At 48.1% G+C, this 24,545-nt stretch overlaps 1 protein-coding gene across 12 annotated transcripts in view; it reads right to left on the reverse strand.

Annotated features, from left to right (window-relative positions):
• Positions 1–7,276: 7,276 nt before the first annotated feature.
• Positions 7,277–24,545, reverse strand: part of JADE1 (jade family PHD finger 1) — a 61,722-nt gene continuing 44,453 nt past the window's right edge. For all 12 annotated transcript variants that reach the window (XM_072755261.1, XM_072755256.1, XM_026014300.2 and 9 more), the window contains 5 exons: positions 24,272–24,439; positions 22,710–22,826; positions 18,327–18,848; positions 13,080–13,197; positions 7,277–9,500 (listed from right to left, as the gene is read on the reverse strand). In XM_072755261.1, coding sequence (XP_072611362.1) covers positions 8,587–9,500; positions 13,080–13,197; positions 18,327–18,848; positions 22,710–22,826; positions 24,272–24,439 — 1,839 coding nt within the window. In that variant the 3' untranslated portion in view covers positions 7,277–8,586. The remainder of the gene's footprint in view (positions 9,501–13,079; positions 13,198–18,326; positions 18,849–22,709; positions 22,827–24,271; positions 24,440–24,545) is intronic.

Here is a 24,545-nt window from a genome sequence, read left to right on the forward strand (position 1 = left end):
CCCTGTTGAAATTCACTGGTGTGGAAGGGGTGGGAGTACTCTCACTTGAGATGACCCAGGCCACTTTCCAACAGTTTTGACCATTAGAAGGTTCTTCCTTACATCGAACTGAAATGTGTCTTCCTGCCTTAGTTCTACCTTGTGCAATAGAGTAAGTTTAAGCCATCATACACGTGGCAGGTCTTCAGCCTTTAGAAAATAATAGTCATGTTCTCCCTGCACTTAATAGACATCTCCATCTCCTCAGAGGACTTGGTTTTGAGTCCCCTTGCCAACTAGGCACTGGTCTCTGAAAGCGCTCCAATTTTCATATATCTTTCTTTATTCATTCAATAAATATTTATTGAGCACCTACTTTACACCAGGTATACTTGGGATGGATCAGTCTTATGGCCAGAACCAAAAATTATATTCAGAATAGGTAGTAAAAAAAAATTATTCCCTTGTTCTAGATCATGAGAGATGAGGAGAGGGTAAGTGATTATCTAAGTAGAGGGAAGACAATGTATTAGAATCTCCAGGGCATAGGTATGGTTCAAACTACGTACCCTTCCCCTTTTCCCAACCCCAAGAACAGACTGACATAGTCTCTTAGGGAGACCTGCTTTGAGAGTTACTCTAGTTAGTGACTCATGGAAATGTACATGTAATTTCTCATTAGTATTTAGAATGAGAAAAACTATTGTAGAATGTGTACTTCCATCAATGCAGCTTAGTTCACTTTTTTGGAATTTGAATTTCACTGTTGGAGATATTGAGCATATTGTTGACTAAAATCTTTTCCAAAGGTTTTGTTGCTAAGCCAGATCTTTGCCCAAGAAGCCAGACTGGTCATTCATCTCTTTTACATTTTATTATGTTATTGCAATGTGCTGAAGTCCTTTGAACTCCAAATCTGTCATCCAGTTTGTTACTTATAAGCACAGGGACTGTGTCTGTTTTATTTTGTTTTCATGCTGGGTTTCTTGCACGATTGACAACTTCTTATTTATAGCAATGCCATCTACAGATTTGGTAAACGTACCACCCATATTTTCATGATAATCATGAAAAAGATGAGAACTAGACAGATGTGAATGCAGTTGATCTCTTAGATCACACCAACCACCAGCTCCCCTAATGGATAATTAATCAGGATCCATGGGGCCTGGTCTTTCGGCCTGTTTCTAATCTAGCCCATTTGCTGCCGCTTCACCATCACACTTTCTGCCCAGAGAAAGTTCCTTTATGTCACAACTGGCATACTTCCCAGACCTAATCTAGTAATCCTGCCCAAGAAGAAAATGTAGTCATTTTTTTTTTTTTTAAAGGATTGATTGATTGAGAAGGGAAGGGAAAGAAGGAGATTCCCTGCTGAGCCCAGAGCCCCACTTGAGCCTTGATCCCAGGACCCTCAGATCATGACCTGAGCTGAAATCATGAGTTGGCCACTCAACCGACTAAGCCATCTGGGTGTCCCCAGATATATTTCTTTTCAGTAAATCCATGTAGTAGCCTAGTAATCACTTTTTTAAAATTTTTATTTAAAAGACATAGGGATCCCCAGGTGGCTCAGTGGTTTGGTGCCAGCCTTCAGCCCGGGATGTGATCCTGGGGTCCCGGGACCGAGTCCCACATCAGGCTCCCTGCATAGAGCCTGATTCATTCTCTCTCTCTCTCCTCTCTCTCTCTCTCTCTCTCTCTCTCTCATAAATCTTTTAAAAATAAAATAAATATTTAAAAGCCTTGCAGCTTTTAATATGGCATGGAAATTTTCATTGTTTTCGTCGTATTTTCAAAGAATAAAATCAGCAAAATATGATGCATAGAAAATCTGTTAGCACTAAGATTTTGAAGATAAAAATATGAGACTAGCATCTCCTTTTTGTATAAACTATAGGGGATAAAAGAGTATGAGAAAAGTACACATTTCTACAAATAATCAGAAGAATGCATTGGGGAATCTTTCCCTGGATCTACAGTAATCATGCCACTCTGTGGGACTAATACCTATTTATTGAGCACCTATCACATTTAAGATACGTGCTTGGCATTTTGCATTTATTACCTCTCATAATGCAACAAACCCACTGGTTCAGTATTACCCTTGCCTTTCCAGAGATAGAAGGGATTATAAAAGTTAAGCAACCTGCCTCAACTACTCCTAAGTACTCCAAGTGAGAAAATGCCTTTGAAACATCAGGTTTCAAATACCATGCTTGTTTCAGCACAGGAAATCAGTTAGGCTATCAGCCACTTTATACTTATTAAAAACAATCTAACATATTTATGATTTTCTGGTAAATATCCTTTTTTTGGTGAAATTGTTACCACCCACTAAAGAAATCTGAAAACCTTTAAAAGAGGGTATTCTGACTTCCTTTGTTTAGATCTCAATTTTCCACTAAAGTTACCTTTTACGTTATAGCACATTTCTTTTCAAGGTTTGAGAAAATTACCAAATCCCCCTAGATAGGAAGATGCTTTTCCTAAGAAATTTGAAGGTTTCCAGAGTTCTTGATTGAGTGATAACAATTTCACCTAAAGTGTCCTATCTACCAAAAAGTCATAAACATGTTAAATCGCTTAGCATTATAATAAAGTGGTTGATAAAATATTGTATGACTTTTTATGTCAAAACAAGCATGGGATTTTAGAGCATGATGTTTGAAAATTATATTTACTCACTTTAAGTACTTGGGACTAGTTGAGGCAAAGATCACAGGGATTTACTATGAAAAAGAGAAACTCAAACAATTCAAACAGTAAAGCTGGAGCAGAGCCATAATTAGCAAGAAAGAGGGAACGCGCCCTTTGAGGCCACTACATAAGGGAGGAAAACATCACAGAAAACGATTTGCTTCATAAAAAAATTGTATCACACCGGTAATAATCCTGAAATTAGAATTTCATCAGCCAGATTAGTGGGTAAAATAACCATAATTAACCCATAATTATAAATGCACTATTTCAAACAGTCATATGTAAGCCTAAGTAGTAGTGAGACTATCAGGATACACTAGGCATACATTAGGAATGACACGTTTTTTGTCTTTGCTATTTAATTTGGCATTACTTGACTTATTCTACACTTGATCTTAACCAAAAGACCGAGAAGAGACAACTTATTTCTAAAAACCGACCAGACTTCTTGTACTTTATATCACAAAAAAAAACAGATTGAAGGTTTTGTCTACCATCAAAGTCTAAAGATAGTAGTCTTAATTCCAGACTTATCATCGAGAAACTGTAATTTTACCTAATTCTCTTTAACCTTCCAAACAGTGTGTCAGGACATAGGGAGAATTACGTTTTTGATGGCAGTGTTTTCTTTGATCCTGTATGCACATATTTTATCTGTAAACGTGTGTGTTACATAACTACATATGAAATGAAACTAATTCCATTCTCCCTAGAAGGCAGGGACTGACCACAGCTGAGTGTGTTGCTCATTATCCATTAGGTCCTGTCCAGTCATTCAACCGGTGCATGAACATCATGTTTTAAGCCAAGATTATTAGCTTTATTCTATAGAAATTCATTGAACTCAAGTTCACAAGTACAATCCCCCGTGTACCTGAGAACACACGGACTGCTTGATGTGAACTTTCTGTTCGGAGGCAGTAAAGCCCAGGGAGCTCAGCCGCAGCCTGGCTGGGTGAACGCCCAGCTCTACCACCAACGGACTTGGAGCAACTTAATTTCTGTGCCTCCGTTTCCCCGTCTCTAAATTAGATAGTGGTGCCTACCTCACATTGTGAGGGGTACACGAATTAATATGTAAAAAGCACAGACCAGTGTCTGCCATTTGATAAGCCCTTGTAATGATCTCCAGAAGTCTGAAGGATCCCCGAAGGCAAGCAGAAGGGCAGATTGTTTTTATTGGCGGTTTTCACTATGGCGATCCCATTGTGAAGGTTATAAACTACTGGGGGGGGGGGGGGGGGGGCGGGGATTTCGGCAGGACGACTTGAGTCAATACACAGGTAAAAGGCTGCTGCAATAATCCAGGCAAGAAATGAGGAGGCTTGAACCTCACAGTAGGTGGTAGCGAGATGGTGGTAGCGATCCAGGGACGGCGGCCTCACAAAGGACCCCCAGGTTTCAGGCTTGAATGCCATCCTCCAAGGCAGGACAGGAAGAAGGCCGGGCTCCACCGTCCACGTCCACCGTCCACGTCCGCAGTGCCTGGCACACCCAGGAAGGCCGGGAGAGCTGCGCTGCACAGGCCTCCGCTCCACAGCAGGGAGCAGCCGGAGTCAAGCAAGCAGAGGACATTTGCTTTAAAAGCTCCTCTTCAATGACCGGGGCAGTCAAAGCTCTTCTCTTCCACCCCAGACTAGAGCACCTCATCTAATGCAGTTCTGAGCATTAAAGGGAAATCATACTGAAGATTTCAACCTTGAAGTTAATTGCAAAGTTTGCTGCAGATGGCTAATGTTTCAAAGGTAGACTCGGTTTTCTAAGTCATCTGGGTAAAAACACGAACACGAGTCCCCGGTGCCACATTTCCCACCACACACTGCAGAACTGCCAATGACAGGCCCTTCCTTTGGCTCCTGGGGACTTAATTTCCCCAGGGAACGCTTGTGGTTATTCAACTTGAAGACCTTGCAGGAAGAACCACAGTTATTTCTCCCTGGGGTCTTACTCAGAGCAAGCAACATGGAAGTAAACAGTCACTAAGGAGGAACAAGGAGAAATAAACAAGCTTTTAGCCAAATGTATGAACAATCCACGTTGAAAAAAAAAATAACGGCCAAGATTTTACAGGAATTCTAAATTAGGGACAGTGACGCCACCCTGCCGTGGTTCAGAATCTACAGGAGCACGCAGGCCGTAAACCCACAGCAGCTCTGCTGGTCCCAATATAAAGGAAGATGCATTTCATTCTCTGATTTCTGCGTGTAGTGGTTAAATAAAGACGACTTCAGGCTGGGGAAACAGAACCAGAAATTAGAACTAGGGTCTAGGCCCAGTCCTGCCAATGCTTAATGTTGCCATCTTGGACCTACCTCCTTTGTGGAATGCGGAGACTGCCCTTGTCCTAGTGGTTCAGAATTCTGTGATCAAAAGAAAGCATTTAATAAAACTACCCTTTGAAAAATTATTTTTGAAGGACCTCACCGTCTTCCTGTCATTCAGGAACAACGTATTTTGCTGCAGAAGGCTCACCGGTCAACATGTTGGAGAAATCAAGGCCTTGTTCCTAATCACAGGGTACCACTTACTAAATTCCTTGTGCAGGCCTCAGGAGAAGTTTATGAACTTGCTTTAATGGAGGCTTGTGCAGGGTAGGTGACTTGGCAAAGGTCACAAGGCCGATAAGCTACCCCGTTCAGCCCGTAAACCCAGGGCTCTCTAACCCGCAGTCTAAGTTGCTTCAGCAACAGGTTACTCTCCGATCAAAAACTCTTTGGGGCAAAAACTGCAGGTGGGGAAGACTACAAATCAAACCATTACCACTTTTCAGCATCTCACCCTCAGAGTTCAGAGTTGAGCCGACAGCAGCCCAGCCCCAATCTGTGCTCTTCTCCCACAGTCACAATCTTGTTCCGTCCCCTGCAGCCCTGAGGCGGCCGACATACACCAATTCAGGACCACTATGGCACATACATCTTTAAATACTTAGCAAAATCAGATTTCAAAAGACACTTAAAAATGTATTGCAAAATGTACAGCATTTATTCACATACAGACAAAAAGGCACAAATTCTACTAAATAGTTCAACAAAAAAATACAGCTGTCCTCAACTAGTTTTATAAATACTTTCAAAAAGGGGGTAGAAATAAATACAGGATTGGGCCATGTAATATAAAATAGTCATCTCTACATATACTTTGTTTAATTTCTGATTTTTAACTCTTCATGCACCTTTTTTTCCAATTTTAGCTGAATGGACACCAAGCTAGGCACATAGTGAAAAATCCTCTGTACAAGGTTACAAATGTAATGACAAGTTTGTCCATTTCAAAATAATTAAGATTTGTACACAACACATAGAACCCTTCATTTCGATTTTGTGTTTATAACCTAACAAATGACATTCCAGGCAACTTTACAAAAGTTTAACTAGCCTACATTTTGACATAATACATTGATCATAATCAAAGATATTTCTTGGTCAGGATGCACAAGGAAAGATAAAGCTTCAAAGAAAAGAAAAGAAAAGCAGAGCGAATGGCTCGTACTAAGAGAGTGCAAGTGGGTGGGGTGGGTGGGTGCTGCGTATGGCCGCCTCATACAGAGTTCCCAGCAGGACGTGAACTAACTTACAAAGCTATCATTACACTGTCAGAGAAACCGTGCTCTATACCATTTGCATTTCAAAGCAGGAATAAAAAGTGTGGGCTTTTTATTTTTGTGTGGGTTTTTCTTTATTTTTTTTTTGTTTTGTTTTTTGTTTAGTTTTTTTGGTTCAGCATAACTTGGAACGTTTGAAAGCTTTTCAACCTAAATGTGGGGAAAAAACAGGTAAGGCATTATTTTTGCACAAAACTAGCATTCCTAAATAGTGCAAATGAATCTGTTACCTCTTAAAATGGTGAGAGGTCATATACTTACTAAAATTTAGATTTTCTTTCTATGGCTTGACAGATTACCCCTCTATATATTCTACTCTCACCCAGAGCTGTTGCTATGGTCAAAAGGGAACTGTAAAAAGTGTCCACCTTTCTTCTGTATCCAGCAAAAAATGTTTTTGCTCATAGGCAAAAAATCTGGTTTTTAAATTATGCTATGAGTCAATGTACAACTTGGATTCTTTAAGCAACTCTTAAGATCTGTAGCAACAGCTTATCTGGACAGCAGTCTCTCAAGATGAGCCCCATAGCTCAAAAATAGTCAATCTAAAAACCTGGGTCATTCTTTCCCCTCCCCTGAATTAACTACTAAAATGTATTCGAAAAGTTAAGACTTGGTCTGAAAATGTCATACATACAATGGGGATGCATCAGATCTACTATTTGATCATCCGATAAAACTTGCATAGCAAGATGGAATTCAATAAGCCTTTTTTGCTGTTGACAATCACCTGGAAGACTTGAAAGGGAACTACAGAACTCAAATCATCACTCGTTAAGTATCAGAATGTCCCTGCCACATGGAAACAGATGTATAAATGAATCGGGAAATCTGAATACTCGTAATAACAAACTAAGGATAATTTCGGGGAAATTGGGCTTGTTCCAAGTGCCCATAATTCTAAATCTCGTTGCTATTTAAACTTTCCTTCTCTTAAGTTTGATTCACAACTACATTGAATTCCAAAGAAAATTAACAGGACCTTAACACTATCCACTGTCTTAATACATAAGCACTGCAGTGAGTGCAAAAACAGAACATTGTACTCAAATTTAATGCTAAATTCATTATTGCTGATAACTTACTAGTTATTGCCATTTGCAATTAGAAAGTCCAAGTTACGAATTGGAGCTTAGAACTCTGACTCCAGGAAACCTGTTACACTTCAGTCTCTTTCCCGTATCACCTTGGTAAGAGGTTATCGCAACTTATTGCCTTTCTACTGTTTTTAAAATATAACCTATTTTGCTTTTTTGCTTTTTTTCTTTTTCATTTTTTTTTTTTCCTTTTTCTCAAGGAATCCGTTCACGTTGGAAGCCCAGATTCCCCAACATACGCACTAGTGGTTGGCTCTGGGACGTAGGTCACCAGAGCCTGGAAGTTCATCACTTGAACTTGAGTAGCCATTAGTATCGTTGGAAGCCAGATGGCCAGGTATTGCCCAAGGCCAGGGAGCTCCCAAGCTGGCCCAAAAGGCAGTGGTGAGGGAAGAGGAAGGTCAAGAGGACTGGTAAGAATGGGACCAACTGCCCTTTCTCACAGACAGAACTTTCTAATGGCTTCACTCTCCTCCACCAGTCCCATACCCACAACACACTCGGGTGCTTCAGGCAGCAGGACCTGCTCCACTACCCTACATCTGCAAGCTGCAGCAGCTCCGCCCTGGCCCTTCAGATCTTCCAGTACTGACCTTTTTGAAAATTCTCTCTTCCCCATCTGCTGATCTCATTCATACATGAATTCCCTAGAGTTACTGAAGCTTCGGAGCTGCTGCCTGTAACTACAATGCAACAAAAACAGCCTCGGGGGCCAAAGTATAAATATGACTTCAACATCTACCAGTCCTACAAAGTAAGTTTTATGGGCTGTTAAATGGTTAAGTGAGGGTTTCTCAAGAACTGCATCTGATTCCGCCTATTCAGGTAACCAAGAGTTTGTGCTTTGGGAAGAATACAGAGGGCAATGCAAACTCGTGAGACTTCCCCAAGCCTTGCCCTCTGCAAAGACTTATTTCATTCATTCTTATTTTAGTGTTTAATTCAGCCTCCTCTAGTCTTAGTGTCTGACGGTTACAATCTACTCTTGTGTTTCCTCAACAAGTTGCAGATAACACACTTCTCCCAACAATGATATATAAATGACTCTGGAAAAAAAAATTCAATCTGACTTGCAAGTAAATGTGTGTGTGTAGCTCAGGAGTGATGGATGGGTCTCCGCTCGTCCCCCACGTCAGAGCTCTCGTCTAGCAACTCCACGGCAAGCCCGCAGCCCGCCCGCAGCGCTCCCACACCGCCTCAGTTTCATCAAGAGGCCAAAATGCTTCTCCTGATGATGTCTGTCCTCCTGCTGATAGTGCTGCTGGCGTGTATACACTTCTTTTCAGATGCCTCGCTCTCTGAGTCACTCATCTCGACATCGGGGACGTACCCGTCATTCTCATGGTCAGATTTCAACTTGTTTTTTGCCCTTTCCTTGGCTGGAACTCGGCCTAAGCCCAAATAGGGGTAGTCTGAGTGCTGGTGGCAGGCCCCGTCGTGGGCCTCTCCCTGCTGCTGCCGTTCCCCCTTCTTTGGAATCCGGAACCCTCCCCAGTTCTTCACTGGGCTGGCAGGTGTCGTAGGCACTTTGACTGCAGTCTGGTTATAGTTCACTCGGATGAGGGAGCCGTTGCACTTGGGCACGATCTCCTTCCTGGAGCCGGGCGCCGACTGCCCCGTGCCAGGGGAGGCGGCGGCGGCTCTCGGGCTGTCCAGGTGCCGCTGGGACGGGTCCGTGGGCCTCAGAGGCTTGTGACTCTGTTTACAAGGTCTGTCCTTGAAGTCTCCCCTGCTGAGATCACAATGAAGACGATGGTCTCTTCTGTCCCCGGAATCTGGCATCACCACGCCATTCTTCTGTTGTGCTGACACGAGACGGGCCTCCGCAAAGGTCTTTTCAAAACTCAAGAAGCCCTCTGGGACCACCGTCCCCTCCCTTCTACCACACAGGTCTGGCTGCTTCGGCAGGGCTTTGCCTCCGCTCCCAGTGCTGTGCTGCAATGGATCTCGCTTATGGGGCTTTTTCAGCGAATGGACCAAGGAAGTGCCCATCTGCTTCCTGAAGAACGCGGAATGCCACTTCAAGTCCTCGATCTTGGGGGCGTCAGGGCCCACAGAAGGACTGTTAAACAAAAGCATGTTTTCCAAGGAGGCGGAGGACCAGGAAGAAGAAGGCACACCTACAAATATACAACCACAAAGAAAGAAAAATTACAGAAGCAGACCCAAAACACCACTCTAGGTCCCCAGCATGGCCCGATCAACACGAACTTCCCACCCAACCACACAGCGTACAACGACCCAGCTTATAAGAATTCACACGAAAATATCACCTGCCCTAAGAATCTGCGTTCAATCTGCAGACTGAATATGCTGCGTTTTCTTAAATAGCCGAAGCTCACAAAGGTTTCCATGAAACAACCTCCCCAGAAAAACCTTTCCCTTCAAACCATGTAATAAGCGATCTTTCAAAGAGGAATCCACGCAGAATCCATCCAGTCAGTCAGCGCCCCTACCCCTGCACATGGTTAGGCACCTGCTCCCCGACGCGACCCAGAGCCCACCCACCAGTGCGGGGCCAGGGGCTTTCAAGTTGCCCTCTCTGGGGGGCGCCTGACTGGCTCAGTCAGTTAAAGATCAGACTCTTGATTTCCTGCTCAGGTTGTGATGTCAGGGTCTTGGGATCGAGCCCCGCGTGTGCTACTCCACATTCGGCTAGCGTGGAGTCGGCTTGAGGTTCTCTCCTCCTCCCTCCGCCTCTGCCCCTCCACCCTGCGCGTGCTCTCCTGCACCCACGCACTCTGAAATAAGCAAATGAATAGATACATCTTTAGAGTTTCCTTCTCCAAGTAAATACGAGCTACGATGAGGACAAATATAAGTAAGTACATGAAACAAGAAAGGAAGGTGCTTAAACTCATTCTTGACACACAGCAAAGGTCTTTCAAAATCTTTCCTATTAAAAAAAACAAAACAAAAAAACAAAAAACAAAAAACAAAATCTTTCCTATTATATGCAAAGCCTATTTGTGGAATTAAACTGAACTGGCAACCAACACGTGGGTAACTTAAAATGGTGTTTTGCAAACATTTTTCCTACAAATCCCAGTAACTAAATTTCAGAACATAACCCACTAAAAGCTCACACTTCATGAAATATTAGCCTCCTCCATCTGATGTGGCACTCTTACATTTTCTATTCTATGTCACTTGCTTTTGATGCTGGTGACCCACTAAACTCCTCTCACAACCAACTAATAATGAATCATAACCCTCCGTGTGAAAAACCCGGGGTGAATTTATAACACACTGGAGTTTATCACAAGGACCATGTTTCTGCAAGAGCCTCGAGGACATCTGTAAAGAGTTGTTCTCCTGTTCTATGTCCCGTAAGGTATAAACCGCCAGGAAAACCAGGTTCAGCTGGGCAGGAGCCCGTCCGAGGCCTCCCTGCTCCGCAGACACGCACACGGCGTGTCAACAGAGCAGGGCTAGCAGCTCCCACTGCTGAGCTGAACACGCTTGCTTTTCAAGAAGCAAACCTTAGGGTCAACCTTCACGAAGCCACACTTCTGTGTCTCCTCCTCAGTCACGTACTGTGGGAAAACAAAAGTAAGAGGGATTGTCATTTTCTAAACTGATTTCCATCTACCTGGGATCCACGTCTCTGAAAAGCCTCAGACTTCTGACGTCACATAAGTGCTGTCCCCACTGAGGACACACTCAGCCAGCAGAATGGCCCTGCCCGTTCTCAGCTTCGCACGCGGGCCTAAACCCCAGACCCTGACTGACACGTGTGAATCACGGCCATCTCCTCCACTTCACCTGGAACCATCTACCTTATAAGACAGGAGATCCACCTGGGACATGAGTAAGAACACAACTGAAAGTTTAAAACTGGGATAAAAGGAAAAAGAAGAGGAGGGGAGCATCCTAAAGGGTTTCCACTTCATTCCCTGGGGCATCCTGCAGAAAGCTGAACGTTGCTTTCAACCCAACATACTTAGTATGGCTCGTATCTCAGAGGGGAGGGAGGGTTTGTTTACCTTCTCTGGAACAGCAGTAGGATTTCATTACAGCTGTGTCACACAAAACACTTCCTAACCTGGTGAGGAAGCTCAAGCTCTTACCCGCGTAAAAACCTGAGCCATGAAATGCGAAAGCGGCTTGCAATATCCCTGAAAAAGGACTCCTAAGTGAAATCAGATGAAAATGCTTCTTGCAGCTTATTTTTATAGGTAATCACTCATTACAGAACTACTGAACAAGAGCCACGGAACGCCCCTCCACGGGCAAAACTCCACGGGCCCAGCCTGCACGGCGGCAGCTCTGGAGGCCGGTGACCTGCACCCCGCAGCCTTCCGCGCGGGCTGTTTGCAGTAGGCCACGAAGGCAGGGGATAAACTAGGTCCCGCTCCTGTGCATTCAAGTAGGAACAGTGAGCGAAACAAGTCCACCTGAAACAATCCCGATCAAACTGCTTTCGCTTATGAACCCTACTTATAAAAACCTATTTTAAAAGTTTTACAACTGATAAACTCTAACTAATGATGCATCTGGAAAATATTTACTCTCCGGAAGAAAATATCTAGGATAACATTAGTACGTTAATGCCATTAGTATTAACTACGTAACGACTCGAGAGTAGCATTAAGACCCCCTAAGCCTGACCAATTTACATCTAGCTCCGTGTATCCGGAGAGTTTCAGGCAAATCAGAATTTGGATTTCAACATAACAGGAGGTAACCACTTCTTTGCTGTTTCTGCGTCCGTCACCTACAGAGACAAGAAGCCACAGAAGCGGGCCAGTCAGCCTCCTGTGGCCGCACAGCCCAGTGCGGCCAATGCCGCTGCTCCAGCCCTCGGGCAGGGCAGGGCCGGGCCGCAGAGACCAGCTCCCCGAGGACCCGAGGCCTGGCCGAGCCCTCCGCGGCCCTCCTCCTCCGAAATCCTTCCAGATGCCCGCTCGGCAGGGTTCATGCTCGCAGCACCTCCGTGCTCAGAGACCCGCGAGAGGTCGGGGTCCTGAACCTGGCCTCGTACAGATGGAGAGTCCCAGAGACTTGCGCTGCGGTGCGCTCCACCTCCAAGGAACGGTGTGCTCTCCGCAGCGCACGAAGCGGGAATCTTAGTTCCCTTTTCCACTTTACCTCGCTCAGAGCGATGTAAAAGACACTGAATAAATACTTGGTCCTGAATCTCAAAAATACTCAAAATTCCACCTATTCCAAAACGTCCACTGGGAATGTGCTCCGAACATGGACGTGTGCCTGGAGTACACAGTCTTAACACTGCTTATTTACCGTCCGTTACAGGTGGATCCAAAGGCTAGAGAATCTGTAAATCTTCCCAAGTGTCCCCATGAAACTTTAAGTTTATCGAGTGCTTTGCAACACAGTAGAGAAGTTGCCATTACACTGGAGTCTCAGAAGAACTCCCAGTAGGAAGCTTGGGAGCTCAACCCCACATTACACAGGAAGAAGTCGGGGAGCCTCAGAAAACAGGCTTGCTTGTTTGGCCTGTAGGTAGAGGATATGGGATTCGACCCCTATTTGAGGTCAGATTCATAGCCCTTTTCCCTACGGTGTGATGCTTAAAATGCCAAAAGATTTTCTTTGAATATGAAAGTCTGTGCTGCTCGGATTCTCGTAGAGCATAAATAAAAGAAAATTAGCTTTTTTTTTTTTTTTCCTTAACAGAACGTTAAGGCTTACAAACCCCTGCACTATTGTTTGACCTACAAGAGCTTAATGCATACCTGAAACTCTTTCTTGCTCCAAGAGCTTAGTGTAAAGATTGAATATCTGTTCCTGGACTTTGCACACAGATCGCTTAATCTTTTCCCTGCGGGTCACCATGTAAGTGAGGTTCCGAACCTAGAACGTAGAGAATAAAGATTCTAAGTAAGCAATACATTATAACGGTACTTTGGTGTTTTTCCTTTACCTGAGAAATTTGTCCTACTAGGGCCATGAGGGGCATCTGAAATCAAGATGTACTCATACATTTTATCCAAGCTCTAATCTACTTTCGGGCTGCTAACTAGGATTCCACACACACCCCTCCATGTAGGCAGAGCAACGCACAAGAGATTGTAGGAGGAGCTCCACACAAGCCCTGCGGCCTGCACCGCACCCAGCCTGGCGCCCACCCCAGCAGAAGACCGCTGGGGTCCAGGTCCAGGCTTGCCACCTCTTGCCAAAGGACTCCGCTTATCACCCCCTCAATATCCTCTTCCTATGAATTCTATGATCTAAGCATCCAACATCTATCTCCTGAAGATAGAACTGGGGAAACACAGGGTCAAAAGGGCCATCTGAAGAGCACCCCACCCACCCCCAACTCCCGCCAAAAATTATCCCTGCGCAGAGCTCACTAGTAGAGGACCAAATGGTCACCAAGAAGCCAAGGAAACTTCTCTGTCAACTTGACAGTATCTGAAGCTCACAGGCAGCTAACATGTTCCTATAGAACATAGAGCTAGGGAACGTCCCCGCCATTGCCCTGCTGTCAGCACCTCCAGTCCAGCTCCCTGCAGGACACGGCCTTCTTCCACATTCATTTGTAAATAACTAGAAAGACGCAAGTGCTGAGAGCTCCACTTGGTATCTGATGGCAGCCACCGGGGATCACATGGGGATCACATGAGGATCACACGTATACACTCACTACCCAAACTAACTCGACACCTAGAGGTGTTCCCTAAACAGGAACAAAACAGTCAATAACCAGGCCATCTTCAGTCCTAGAACCTATTGGGAAACCTGACCAGGTTGCATGCACCTGAAAACCCCAATATCAAACGCAACACGACGGGCTGTACTCAAACCTCCTCAGGGAGAGGAGACCAGACCAGCGGTGGGAGCGCAGGGGCCCTAGAGCCCTCTCTCAGGTCCCGTTTCCGGGGGGGGGGGGGACACGACACTACAGCTTGGGAAGGGGCCCCTTCCCCTGCCACCTTTCTTCAACCAAGGTCACCAACGTCCTCTGTAAGGAGGGATGGCAACAGCCGCACGCACGGAACTCGGCGCTCTGGCTCTGAGCTGGCGCCTCCCGAGGTTTCCAGTCCTTCATGAACCCTAGCGGTTCCAGCTGTTCTTCCTGGAGCGGTGTTCAAGGCTGTCCTGTGTGCAAGGACAGGAGGCACAGAGACAACAGGCTGACCGGCTTTCACATTTGCATCGTGGTGGAGGTTCCTGGCCTAACACACAGGCACCAAGTCAGGGACTACTCAGGATGTGCCTAACACCTCCTCTTGCTGTAGAGACGTGTGCGTGTGCACATGTGCATGTAGGTAGAATTGAAGAATTGAACAGAAAATCACCCTCCCGGTCTCAGAGTAAATATAAATACTATCTTGGTGGAATTCACCCCGGCTAAGGCCCCTCCTGACAGCCTCCGGGCCCAGGCCAGGAAGTAGGGGTCCTTTATAAAAATCCTGGCCAATGTGGGGATGGAAGTGGCTACCAGGCTACTACTGTCTTTGAGAAGAATTGTTCCACCGGGAGGTGGGGGGCAGTGGGTATTAGGCATGGTGGCTCAGAGAGGCAAGACCTAGACCCGTATCACAGATTAAAAAAACTCTTGGACAACAGCTTTTACACCAAGGAATCGGACTTGTGGAAATAGGGGGCAAATTCTGACATCCTAGGAGGCGGAGTCACGCTCTTCACGTCCAATGTACAGCCAGGATACTTAGAGCTCTGGCCCTGGAGACTCCCCACGAAAACAGAGAGTAAAGGGAAAGCCGAGTCCCTGAACTTGGCCTAGTACCGGGCTCTGGGAGCTTCAAGCACCAGCTCCAGGAAAGGCCTCCCCAGCTGCTGAGCGGGCAAATCCCCCCATTCCCCTGGTCTCTGCTGAGAAACCTCTACCCACAACACCAAAACCCACGGTGGGTTTTCAGTGGGATAAAGCGCCCTGAGTCCACCAGGCCTGGCTTACCCCATGGAGGAAGGGAGAGCCCGAAGCCCTCCCTCCCTTCTGCACAGAAGCCTCCTCGGGCACAGTTCCCATCAGCGCCCCTGCTGGGACCGGAGGCTCTGCCCTTCTGACATCCCCTGCTCGGCCCTTCCTCACCTTCAACCCTCCCCGGCCTCATCTGCCCCCAGCTGCCAGCAAGGAGTTCCCAGGAAGACCAGTCCGTGGGTGCACGCACACCTCCCTAAGCACAGCCAGCTTTCCCCAAAATGAGGGATTCCCCAACAGAAACACGTGGGGACCCAAGACAGAATGCTGACCACTACCCCCGGCCCTGCCCACGGTTCTGGAGTCAATAGTGGGGGTTCCAAGACCTTGCGCCGCGCTAGGTTTCCAGGTAATGCTGTGGCTGCTTGGGGCCCACACTCTTGAGCACCACCGCCCTCAGGAATCCAAGAAGGGTCTCAAACACCGCTCGCACACTAAAGCGCGATACGTCGTTTGTCGGGGGACAACTGTGGCCTGATTCTCGGTGGTGACCATCCATCCCACGGAGTGTCAAGTAGGGCAGTTGCCCAGGAGCTGGGCACGGCTTTATCTGGAAGACACGCCCTTGCTTTACAGAGGTTTGCTGCATCTTTAAGACAAGGTCCAGGGGACAGGAACCCCACCAGAGCCAGGCGGCCGGCTCGGGACCTGGACACAGCCACAGACCACACCCCAGCAACCGCGTCTTCTTAAGGCTGTGGCTCCCCAGCCCTCCTCTAAAACCCGCTCCTGCCACCTCACTTTCCCTTCTGATCCAGAAGGTTCCGGGTGTGGAATGCCCCCAGGTGTGTATCTGCCAGAGCGAGCCATTCCCATCACCGTGCAGTTGTTTGCTTCCCTAATGAAGGCTGTTGGTCGCTTTAGGACTGACCACAGCCTTTACGCCAGCCCCGTGTATTCCCAGACTCTGCGTACTGGCTACGAGCCACTACTGTGGGGCTCAGCAGAATCCTAACTTCGTTGAGAAACAAAAGTAATTTAGGATTTGTTCTGGTCACCCCCGCCCTAATGAGCCTTTGGCCTGATATACTTATTGTCTATAATTACAAAGCACTGTGCAGCGATCGGGGGCAAAGACTTCCAGGTTTTTTTGTTAAAGCCTCCACCATCACAGGCCTCATGGCAAATTCTGGAAGACCTATCTTTCATTATAATGAGCCCATTTTAAACTAACACTAAATTCCCTAAAATCTCTTAGGCTATTAATAAAGTAAATGTAAGTAATGCCACACACACACACACACAAAAATCCTGATTTATTCCCTGTTTCTCATACATCATTGGTATCATTCTACTTCAAAACCAACAGCGATGACTCCAAAAAAAAAAATGTTTAGAATTTGATTATAAGTGCGTGTTAATCTGCGTAACTGAAGTACAGAAAAGAGTTAGTACACCACAAGCATTTTCTACACTTTTATTCTGTGGTGATCATGAGACAGACACAGTCCAAACATGTAGACTTCTCGTCCTCCCTCCTGAGGACCAGCTGACTCCACAGCTCATGCACCCCAAGTACAGCGGTCGTCAGGCTGGGAATAATGGCTTCTCACCAGGATTCAGTTAATCCTCCTGATCCCTTTCTCCTCTCTTAACAAAACTGCCACATACGTGTGGTTGAGGCCAGGTCTTCTTTACACTCACCACCAGGGGGGGCATGGCAGCGGAAGAGCCTCCCCGCCCTCCCGCGCCTGCCTGCCCGCCTGCCCGCCTGCCCGCCTGCCCGCCTCCCTGCTCGGAGGCCTCCGCCTAAATCGGACTCCTAACCTGCTCCAAGGGGGTCACAACAAGCTGGCCCGCGGGCACTCAGTCTCCTACTAAAAGGAAGTCTCATGAACACGTCCTCCTCCGCGCCCGTGCCATCTTCAGCAGGGCCATGCGGGTCTCTGGGAGATCTGGGACTTTGGGCTTAACACACTCCTCCGCTTCATCCCTGCTCTGCCCACACCTGCACTTCACGTCATCCATGGGTCAGCTCCTCTCCCAGGCAGGTGAATCCCTCCCTGCTAGGAGGTCAGGTGCTTGGGGAAGATGCATTAACTGTCTGAGGCCACTTGGGTGCCTTTCGGTGCAGGATGCGTCAGGCCAGAGGGCCTGGGTCCCCGCTGTTGAGCACTAATGAACTGAACGTGGGCTGCTCCAAGACGCCTCCCCAGTTAGCAAGCCTCTGCCAGAAACTACGGGGACAGGAGGCCCCGGAGGAGGGAAGACAGCCCACTCCTACTATTCCCGCAGCAGGGAGGGGAGATCCAGACCCGGAGTCGGCGGTCGAGGAAGTGCCATCAGCCGTGGCTCCGGGAGCCCAGGGCCACTACACTCAGCAATCCAGCAGTGTGACCTAGTGGTGGGCTGAGCTCCCAGAAGCTCCTTGGTGGGACAGGCAGCCCCGGGCACCAGGGACCCCGCCCCGCCCCGGGCCACGCGAGCACACACGCACAGCAGAGCTACCCTGCCTCAGGTAGCACTTAGCACCTCACTGCCTGCAGTACCTTCTGGAACGGATACGCAGCTGTACGGAAGTTCATGCCCACACGCCGGCACCCACTGCCCGCTTGGGAATTCGCCAAGAAACGAAGGCGGGCCAGAGCGGCACCAGCACCCAGGTCTCCCCGGGCTGAACAAGAGCTCTTTCTACTTCACCCGCCCCTACAAGGGTTCAGATCCACCTGGTTTTCTAACTCAGGTGGCACAAACGGTTCAGCCAACGCCCTGGTCATCTTCCTGGGGCTCAGGTCCCTCTAGTACTGGAATGAAGGGGGGGAGGGGACTCACCCCATTTGATCTTACAGAACCGCGCAGATTAGTGGGAAAGTGTCTTAGTAAATCACAGAGGAGCCCCCCGCTCTGGGGCAGTCTTACACGTATGTACAGGAGTTTACCGGCCCATAAATATATTGAACCAACACAACCTCATGCTGCAGTATGTACAGGGTCTGAGAGTAAATGAACTGGCTACCGTTCCTTGCTCTGGGCAAGCAGCCGCCTCTTTGCAATCTTCTTTTCTAAGTCACTACAAGGTGTCAGTGTCAATCATTACCCTCTCCAGGTCCTGCCGCAGATGAGTGAACAGCTGCAGCCTCCTAAACAAGACATCCTGCTCCCGCTTCGCTAGATTGTCCTCTTCGTCTTTCTTTGGAGTGATCAAGGGCTTGTTGAAGTTGACCTTCCTCTTCAACTTCCAGTACTGGTACAGGAAATCCACCACTTCCTCGGGCAGCCGCAGGGCCCTGGCCACATCCAGCAGGTTGACGAAGGTGTAGAACTCATCTTCCAGCTGTTGCAGCTTCTGCTTACGGACACTAACCCGGTGGGCCTCCTCCTGATTCTGCTCCAGGCTGGCAAAAGGCTCCAGCGGATTCCGAGGGGAACACTCAGAAGCCCCGTTCTCCTGAGCGGCCCCCTCCCCAAGGCTCTCCTCGGGTTTTCTATGTGAGCTATGCTTCGGGCAGTAGGACTTGAACTTGACTTCGTCATTCTCCGCCAAGATGGTCTTCATCTCCAGGCCCCGGTCAAAAGCACAGGTCACGTGGAAGGCGGTGCGGCAGTTCTTCACAGAGCACTGCAAAGAACACAGAGAACAAGAGAAAAGACGGTCAGGGAGCCACAGTGGCTGACGCCCATTGGAGCTACACACCCTCCGCACACATGCACAGGAGAGTGGAACTTCCAGCACATGCCAGGAGATGTTAACCCTGGCACCTCTGTTCATATGTTAAATAAGGTAAAGCTTGGGTTTAAAGTCATTCTTTAGATGAAAAGTTTCATAAACCAAACCATGTAACTCTCTTCTGGCAGCCTGGGTGGCTCAGTGGGTTAAGCGGCTGCCCTCAGCTAGGGTCATGATCCCAAGGTCCTTGGGGTCCTGGGATGGGGTTCCACAGGAGCCCTGCTCAGTGGAGAGCCTGCTTCCTCCCCCTGCCCCTCCCCCCACTCAGGTGTATGCATGCTCTCTCTCAAATTTTTAAAAACAAAATGCCTCGCGCAGCCCGGGTGGCTCAGCGGTTTAGCGCCTGCCTTGGGCCCAGGGCATGATCCTGGAGACCCCGGATCTAGTCCCACGTCAGGCACGTCGGGCTCCCTGCATGAAGCCTGCTTCTCCCTCTGCCTGTGTCTCTCTGCCTCTCTCTCTCTGTGAGTCTCTCATGAGTAAATAAAATCTTAAAAAAGTAAAAAATAAATAAAAGAAAACGCCTCTTATATAGCAAGTGCAATTATACAAATGGCACGTGCAGCCAAAGGTGGTCTAGCACGCAGATTATACTAAAAAGAACATGTGCTCATGACACAGAGTAAACTTTGAGAATTAACTGCTTTTCCTAGAGTTGAGCTCTTTTAAAAGTGCTTATAGTAAAAAGCTGGAAAAAGAACCTCTTCAGGGGCGCCTGGGTGGCTCAGTGGCAAAGAGCATCTGCCTTTGGTCATGATCTCAGGGTCTGGGATCGAGTCCCAGGTCAGGCTCCCTGACAGGGAGTCTGCTGTGTCTCTCTAGGTCTCTCATGAATAAATACATAAAATCTAAGAAGAAGAAGAAAAAAGAAAGAAGAAAGAAGAAGAAAGAAGAAGAAAGAAAGAAAGAAAGAAAGAAAGAAAGAAAGAAAGAAAGAAAGAAAGAAGAAAAGAAAAGAAAGAAAAGAAAAGAAAGAAGGAAGGAAGGAAGGAAGGAAGGAAGGAAGGAAGGAAGGAAGGAAGGAAGGAAAAGGAGAAGGAGAAGGAAAAGGAAAGAAAAAAGAAAAGAAAGAAAGAAAGAAAGAAGAATCTCTTCCGGAAGAACCACTGGTCAAGAGTTTCTCAAGGAGTCTTCACTCTTCCTTCCAGGCAGGAAGAGCCCCACACCAGGGGGCAAACAAACAGTCGTTTCCTCCAAGCAGCCGAGGGCTGCTCAAGTCTGAGGAGAGTGAATACGAAACCCCTGGAAGAGGAGGAAAGAAGGGAAGAAGGAGGGAAGCCAGCCCAGGAGGGGGGGTGGAAAGGCCTCCTCGGGGTGCAGAAGGCCAAGCAGCTCCGCCGGGGCGGGAGGGAAGGCCTCGGGGCCCGCTTCCTGTGGGTCACACGGAGGGGGACCTCCGCCTGGCAGGGGCTCCAGGAGGAGACTCCCTGTGGCGACTGCAGCCAGTCCCCTGAAAACAACCGTGGACCTGCGGGAGGCCGGGCCCCGGCGGCCAGGACAAGAAGCCTAACGAACCTTCCTCAACGGGCCCCGGGCCCACAAACGGCGGAGGCTGGGGTCGGGGCTGCCCCCGCTTCAGCATCTCGGACGGACTCCCGCCAGCCGGCGCCCTCCGTTTCTCCACAGTCTCTTTTGCCCCGAGGTACAGCAACCCCAGCCCCCCTCGCCACTCCCCCATGACAAAACGTAAAGCACGTGAACGAACATAAATCTCTAATTTCACCCATACATAACCTGCCCCCCAAGCCATGCGTCAACAGGCTCCGGGGACAGAGCACGCCGCCCGCCGGCCGCGACCCCCCGCTACGGCCGCGGACTTCCCGGAGTCCTTCCAGGAGTCCCGCCACCGGGCTTTGTAAAGGCGCCAAGCGGCCTTCCTCCGGGTTCTCCTCTTCAGGTTGACTCCGCAAACAGCTGTTACAGAAACCTAAACCAGAGCCTTCACAGCTGCAGACATCTCAGAGAGGAATTCTTTAATAAAAATCACTCTATTATTCTGTGAAGATATGAAAAATCATGACAACCTAACTTGGCCTTTTCTCCCTCAAATTAATGCTCTGGGAAAAAAGAGCTCAGCGGCAGCAAGAAAGTCATTTTATCGTCCTCTCTTCAAAGGAGAAACCAAGATCCCATGCGCCCACCTCTCGCCGTCGGTGCCGGAGCAGGTGCCGGAGCAGGTGCCGGAGCAGGACGGGGTACTCAGGCCGCGGCAGCAGGGAAGGCAGGACCTTCTACTTCCCTCGGCTGCGGTCCCACAAGTGCTCAGCAAGTGCTCACCGGGCAGGTCGGCACACAGACGCGCTTGCAGGGCCCTAACGCTTGGGTTTTACTCTGAGGTTTTTAAACAGTGTCTCTTCCATTCTCTCCCATAAAGACCGGAGGGTTTTGCCACGTTTTAGTTTTAAACCGATTCTATTCACATGCAAAAAGCCCCGCACTGTTTTTTAGGTCCGCAGCCAAATCCCACCAGCAATCTCAAGCCTCACCCTCTCCATCTCTGTTACATTTTGGATTCCAGAACCCCAGTGGAGGTGATAATGAAGAAAAGTAGAAATACCAGGCTTACAAAATGAAAACTTTTAAAACCTCCAGCCAGGGGCTAACTCAACTGAAAGAAGAACTTATCAGCCAAAATACAAAATGACTTTGCCCAGTGAGGTCATTTCCTTAAAACCTAAGCCTGGCAGTTTGTATCTGTGCGGATCCGTTGTGTTTTCTGCGTCGAGAGAGGAGACGGAGGCAAACCGTGCCTCTGCTCTTAGGATGTGTTATGGAGACCGAGGACCAGCCTGTGGCCCTGAGCTGGGAGCGCCCCGCCCCCCACCCAGACAAAGAGCTGGACTCCATCTCTAGGGCCAGTGTCCACCACAAACAGCACCTGAAATCCCTGGTGAAGGAAACAGCATCTCGGTGTCTTAAGTCATGACTCTACACGCTGATAACGGGAAGCCTGGAAATTAACCTTTTACAAAACCTGAAAAACCAGCATGTCATTTACATTCCCACCATAATTCTGTCTACCTAAGGATTCTTGACACCTGTCGGTGTGTGGACACGGAAAACGCAGGCCGTTTTAACAAAACCGTTTCCCCCACCCCACTCCGGTCCCCACACGTGACAGATGCCAAGACGAATCAGATATCCAACCTGGGTTCGGATAACCGCTTCTGCAAACACTCGCTGCAGCACCTTGCGGGGGGCCCTTTACCCAGCTGGGGCTTCAAGGAATCTCTTCTACCAACCACAAAAACAGAGGCACACTGAGTCGATCTGAACAGAGAGCAGGGAAGGCCTCTCACGCCCTGTGAGCGCACCTAAACCAGTGTCAGGAGGCACGTCAGGAGGGCCCGCCACCGGCCCTCCAAGTACCAGTGGGAGGGTGGCCAACGCTCCATGGTCAAGACTGGTTCTTCCCTGAAGGCGTCTGCCTGTGAAGAGCTGCAATGCTGGGCTTAGGGCAGAAGGGGAGAAACCGGAGACAAAGCGGAACTGCCTTACAGCTCAGGTGCACTTCTGAGCTGCTCTGTGATTGTTACAGCAGGTGTTCTGGTTACAGTGGACACGACCCGCCAGGGAAAGGTGTCTGCACTGGGCTGGAGCCGTTCCTCGGCAGCCTCACAAGAGTGGTGAGAACCCTGTCCTGCTCTCTGGCTTCTAGACCCATCCCCAAATGCATGGACGGTTCCCAGAGCCCTCCTTCGTCCAGCCCCCAAGCACAAAGGAAAATGATGCCATTATGACTAAATGCATTACCTGTATGGAGGCCCCAAACTTCTCGTTGCAGAGGCTACACACCAGCGCCCACCGACTGCTGGGGATGTGAGACACCTTCGTGATGGGTTCCATCTTCTCAGGGCTGCCAATGCTCACCTAGAGACCCAAGGAATAACAAGACAGGGTGGCAGAGGCCATCAGGCAAACAAGAGCTGAGCAGGGGCAGTAGAAACCCAAAGATCTTCTATTCGCCTACAGACCTCCTACCAGACAGTAGCCTCTCCTAGGAGAGCAAAACCCCTACTTCCAAGCACGGGGACAGTGCAGGGGCCAGCTCTGGACCAGCAACCGCGGAGAACCCAGAGCCCAGTCCCCAGGCTCTGGCCTCCATGCACCGGGCCAGGGTGGTCATCTGACATACCCAACCTGTTTGTAAACATGCAGATAACCAGGAACAGTCACTTCTCACCCGAGTGTCTGACAGCAAGATGGGTCTGCATGAGCACAATGCAATCTAATACACCCCTGCCCACAAGGAGGTGATCAAGACTGAAAACCCTTCTTAAATATATTTAAAATAGTTTGTGAACAATGGAGTAATATATGCTAATTTTAGTATGACCCTCAGTGAAGAAAACCATTCTCTTCAGTCAGAAAAGATTACTACATTCAAAGTGGAAAACTACCAAGATAAATAAGGTAGCCGGTCTGCATTCAGCCTGGATCCCTGAACCAGAAGATCCGGTGCTACCAAAACCCAAGTCATGAAACTCCAATCCAAATCAGTTCCAGATCATTTTCTTCAAGAGGAAAAATGCACCAAAATCACACACCAAAAAATGCTGAAATTTCAATCACAAGTGATATTCTCATACTGAGCCATACAAATTAAATTAGTGAAGGTCTGGGACTTGAAATAAATTAGACCAGACCTGAAATTAAAAAGGTTGAAGCTAAGAATTTTAATAAAAAAAAAAAAAAAACCCACACACACACACAAAAAAATGTGACCTAAAGCAGTGATTCTTTAACCATCCTCGTGCTACCTGGACAGCTCACAGGCCCCGGGATTTAGCGGCAATCCCTGGGGAAGCCAGAATAGCACCCAGCCCCACTCCTGGGAGCGTGTCTCGGTGCAAGGGTGAGCAGGGACACATTTCTCAAGTGAACACAACCCAGAGTCCAGCTCACCGCTGCTTCCAGGAAACATTCCCACAAACCTATATACCATGACAAGATGATAGTTCACTCAGTATTCAATTTAGGGGGTCAGAGAGGAAAGAAAAAAGACCGCCATTAAAAGGTGTCTTTTGGGGCACCTGGGTGGCTCAGTGGTTGAATGTCTGCCTTTGGCTCAGATCATGATCTGGGGTCCTGGGATCGGGATCGAGTCCCACATCAGACTACCTGCAGGGAACCTGCTTCTCCCTCTGTGTCTCTGCCTCTGTTTCTCCATGAATAAATAAAATCTTTTTTAAAAAATGTGTCTTTTTATTCATCAGCTATAGTACCCCATATTTACAAACGGCTCCCTATCCTCACCCCCAGCTCAAAGCCAGGAGTACCGCCTGAGCTAAGCTACTATTAAAAACCACACCTACCTCAGGGATCCACAGAGCACAGCTGACATGGACCCACTTGGTGCCACTGCGGGTAGGCTTCATCGCTCCGCCTTTCTTGGGACACAGCAAACACTTTGGCTGAACCCCCAGGGCACATGTCCGGCACAGCCAACTGCCCTCCGGGACCTTGAGGATTCCGTAACAGGCCTGTGAAGCCACAACACAGCCCCCAAGGAAAACACAGAAAGAAGAAAAGATTCATTTCTTTCCCTACATATCTATTAACTTTAAAAATACCTAGAAAGATTTTATC

The sequence above is a fragment of the Vulpes vulpes genome, chromosome 4 (genome assembly GCF_048418805.1).
Source record: "Vulpes vulpes isolate BD-2025 chromosome 4, VulVul3, whole genome shotgun sequence".
NCBI lineage: Eukaryota > Metazoa > Chordata > Mammalia > Carnivora > Canidae > Vulpes > Vulpes vulpes.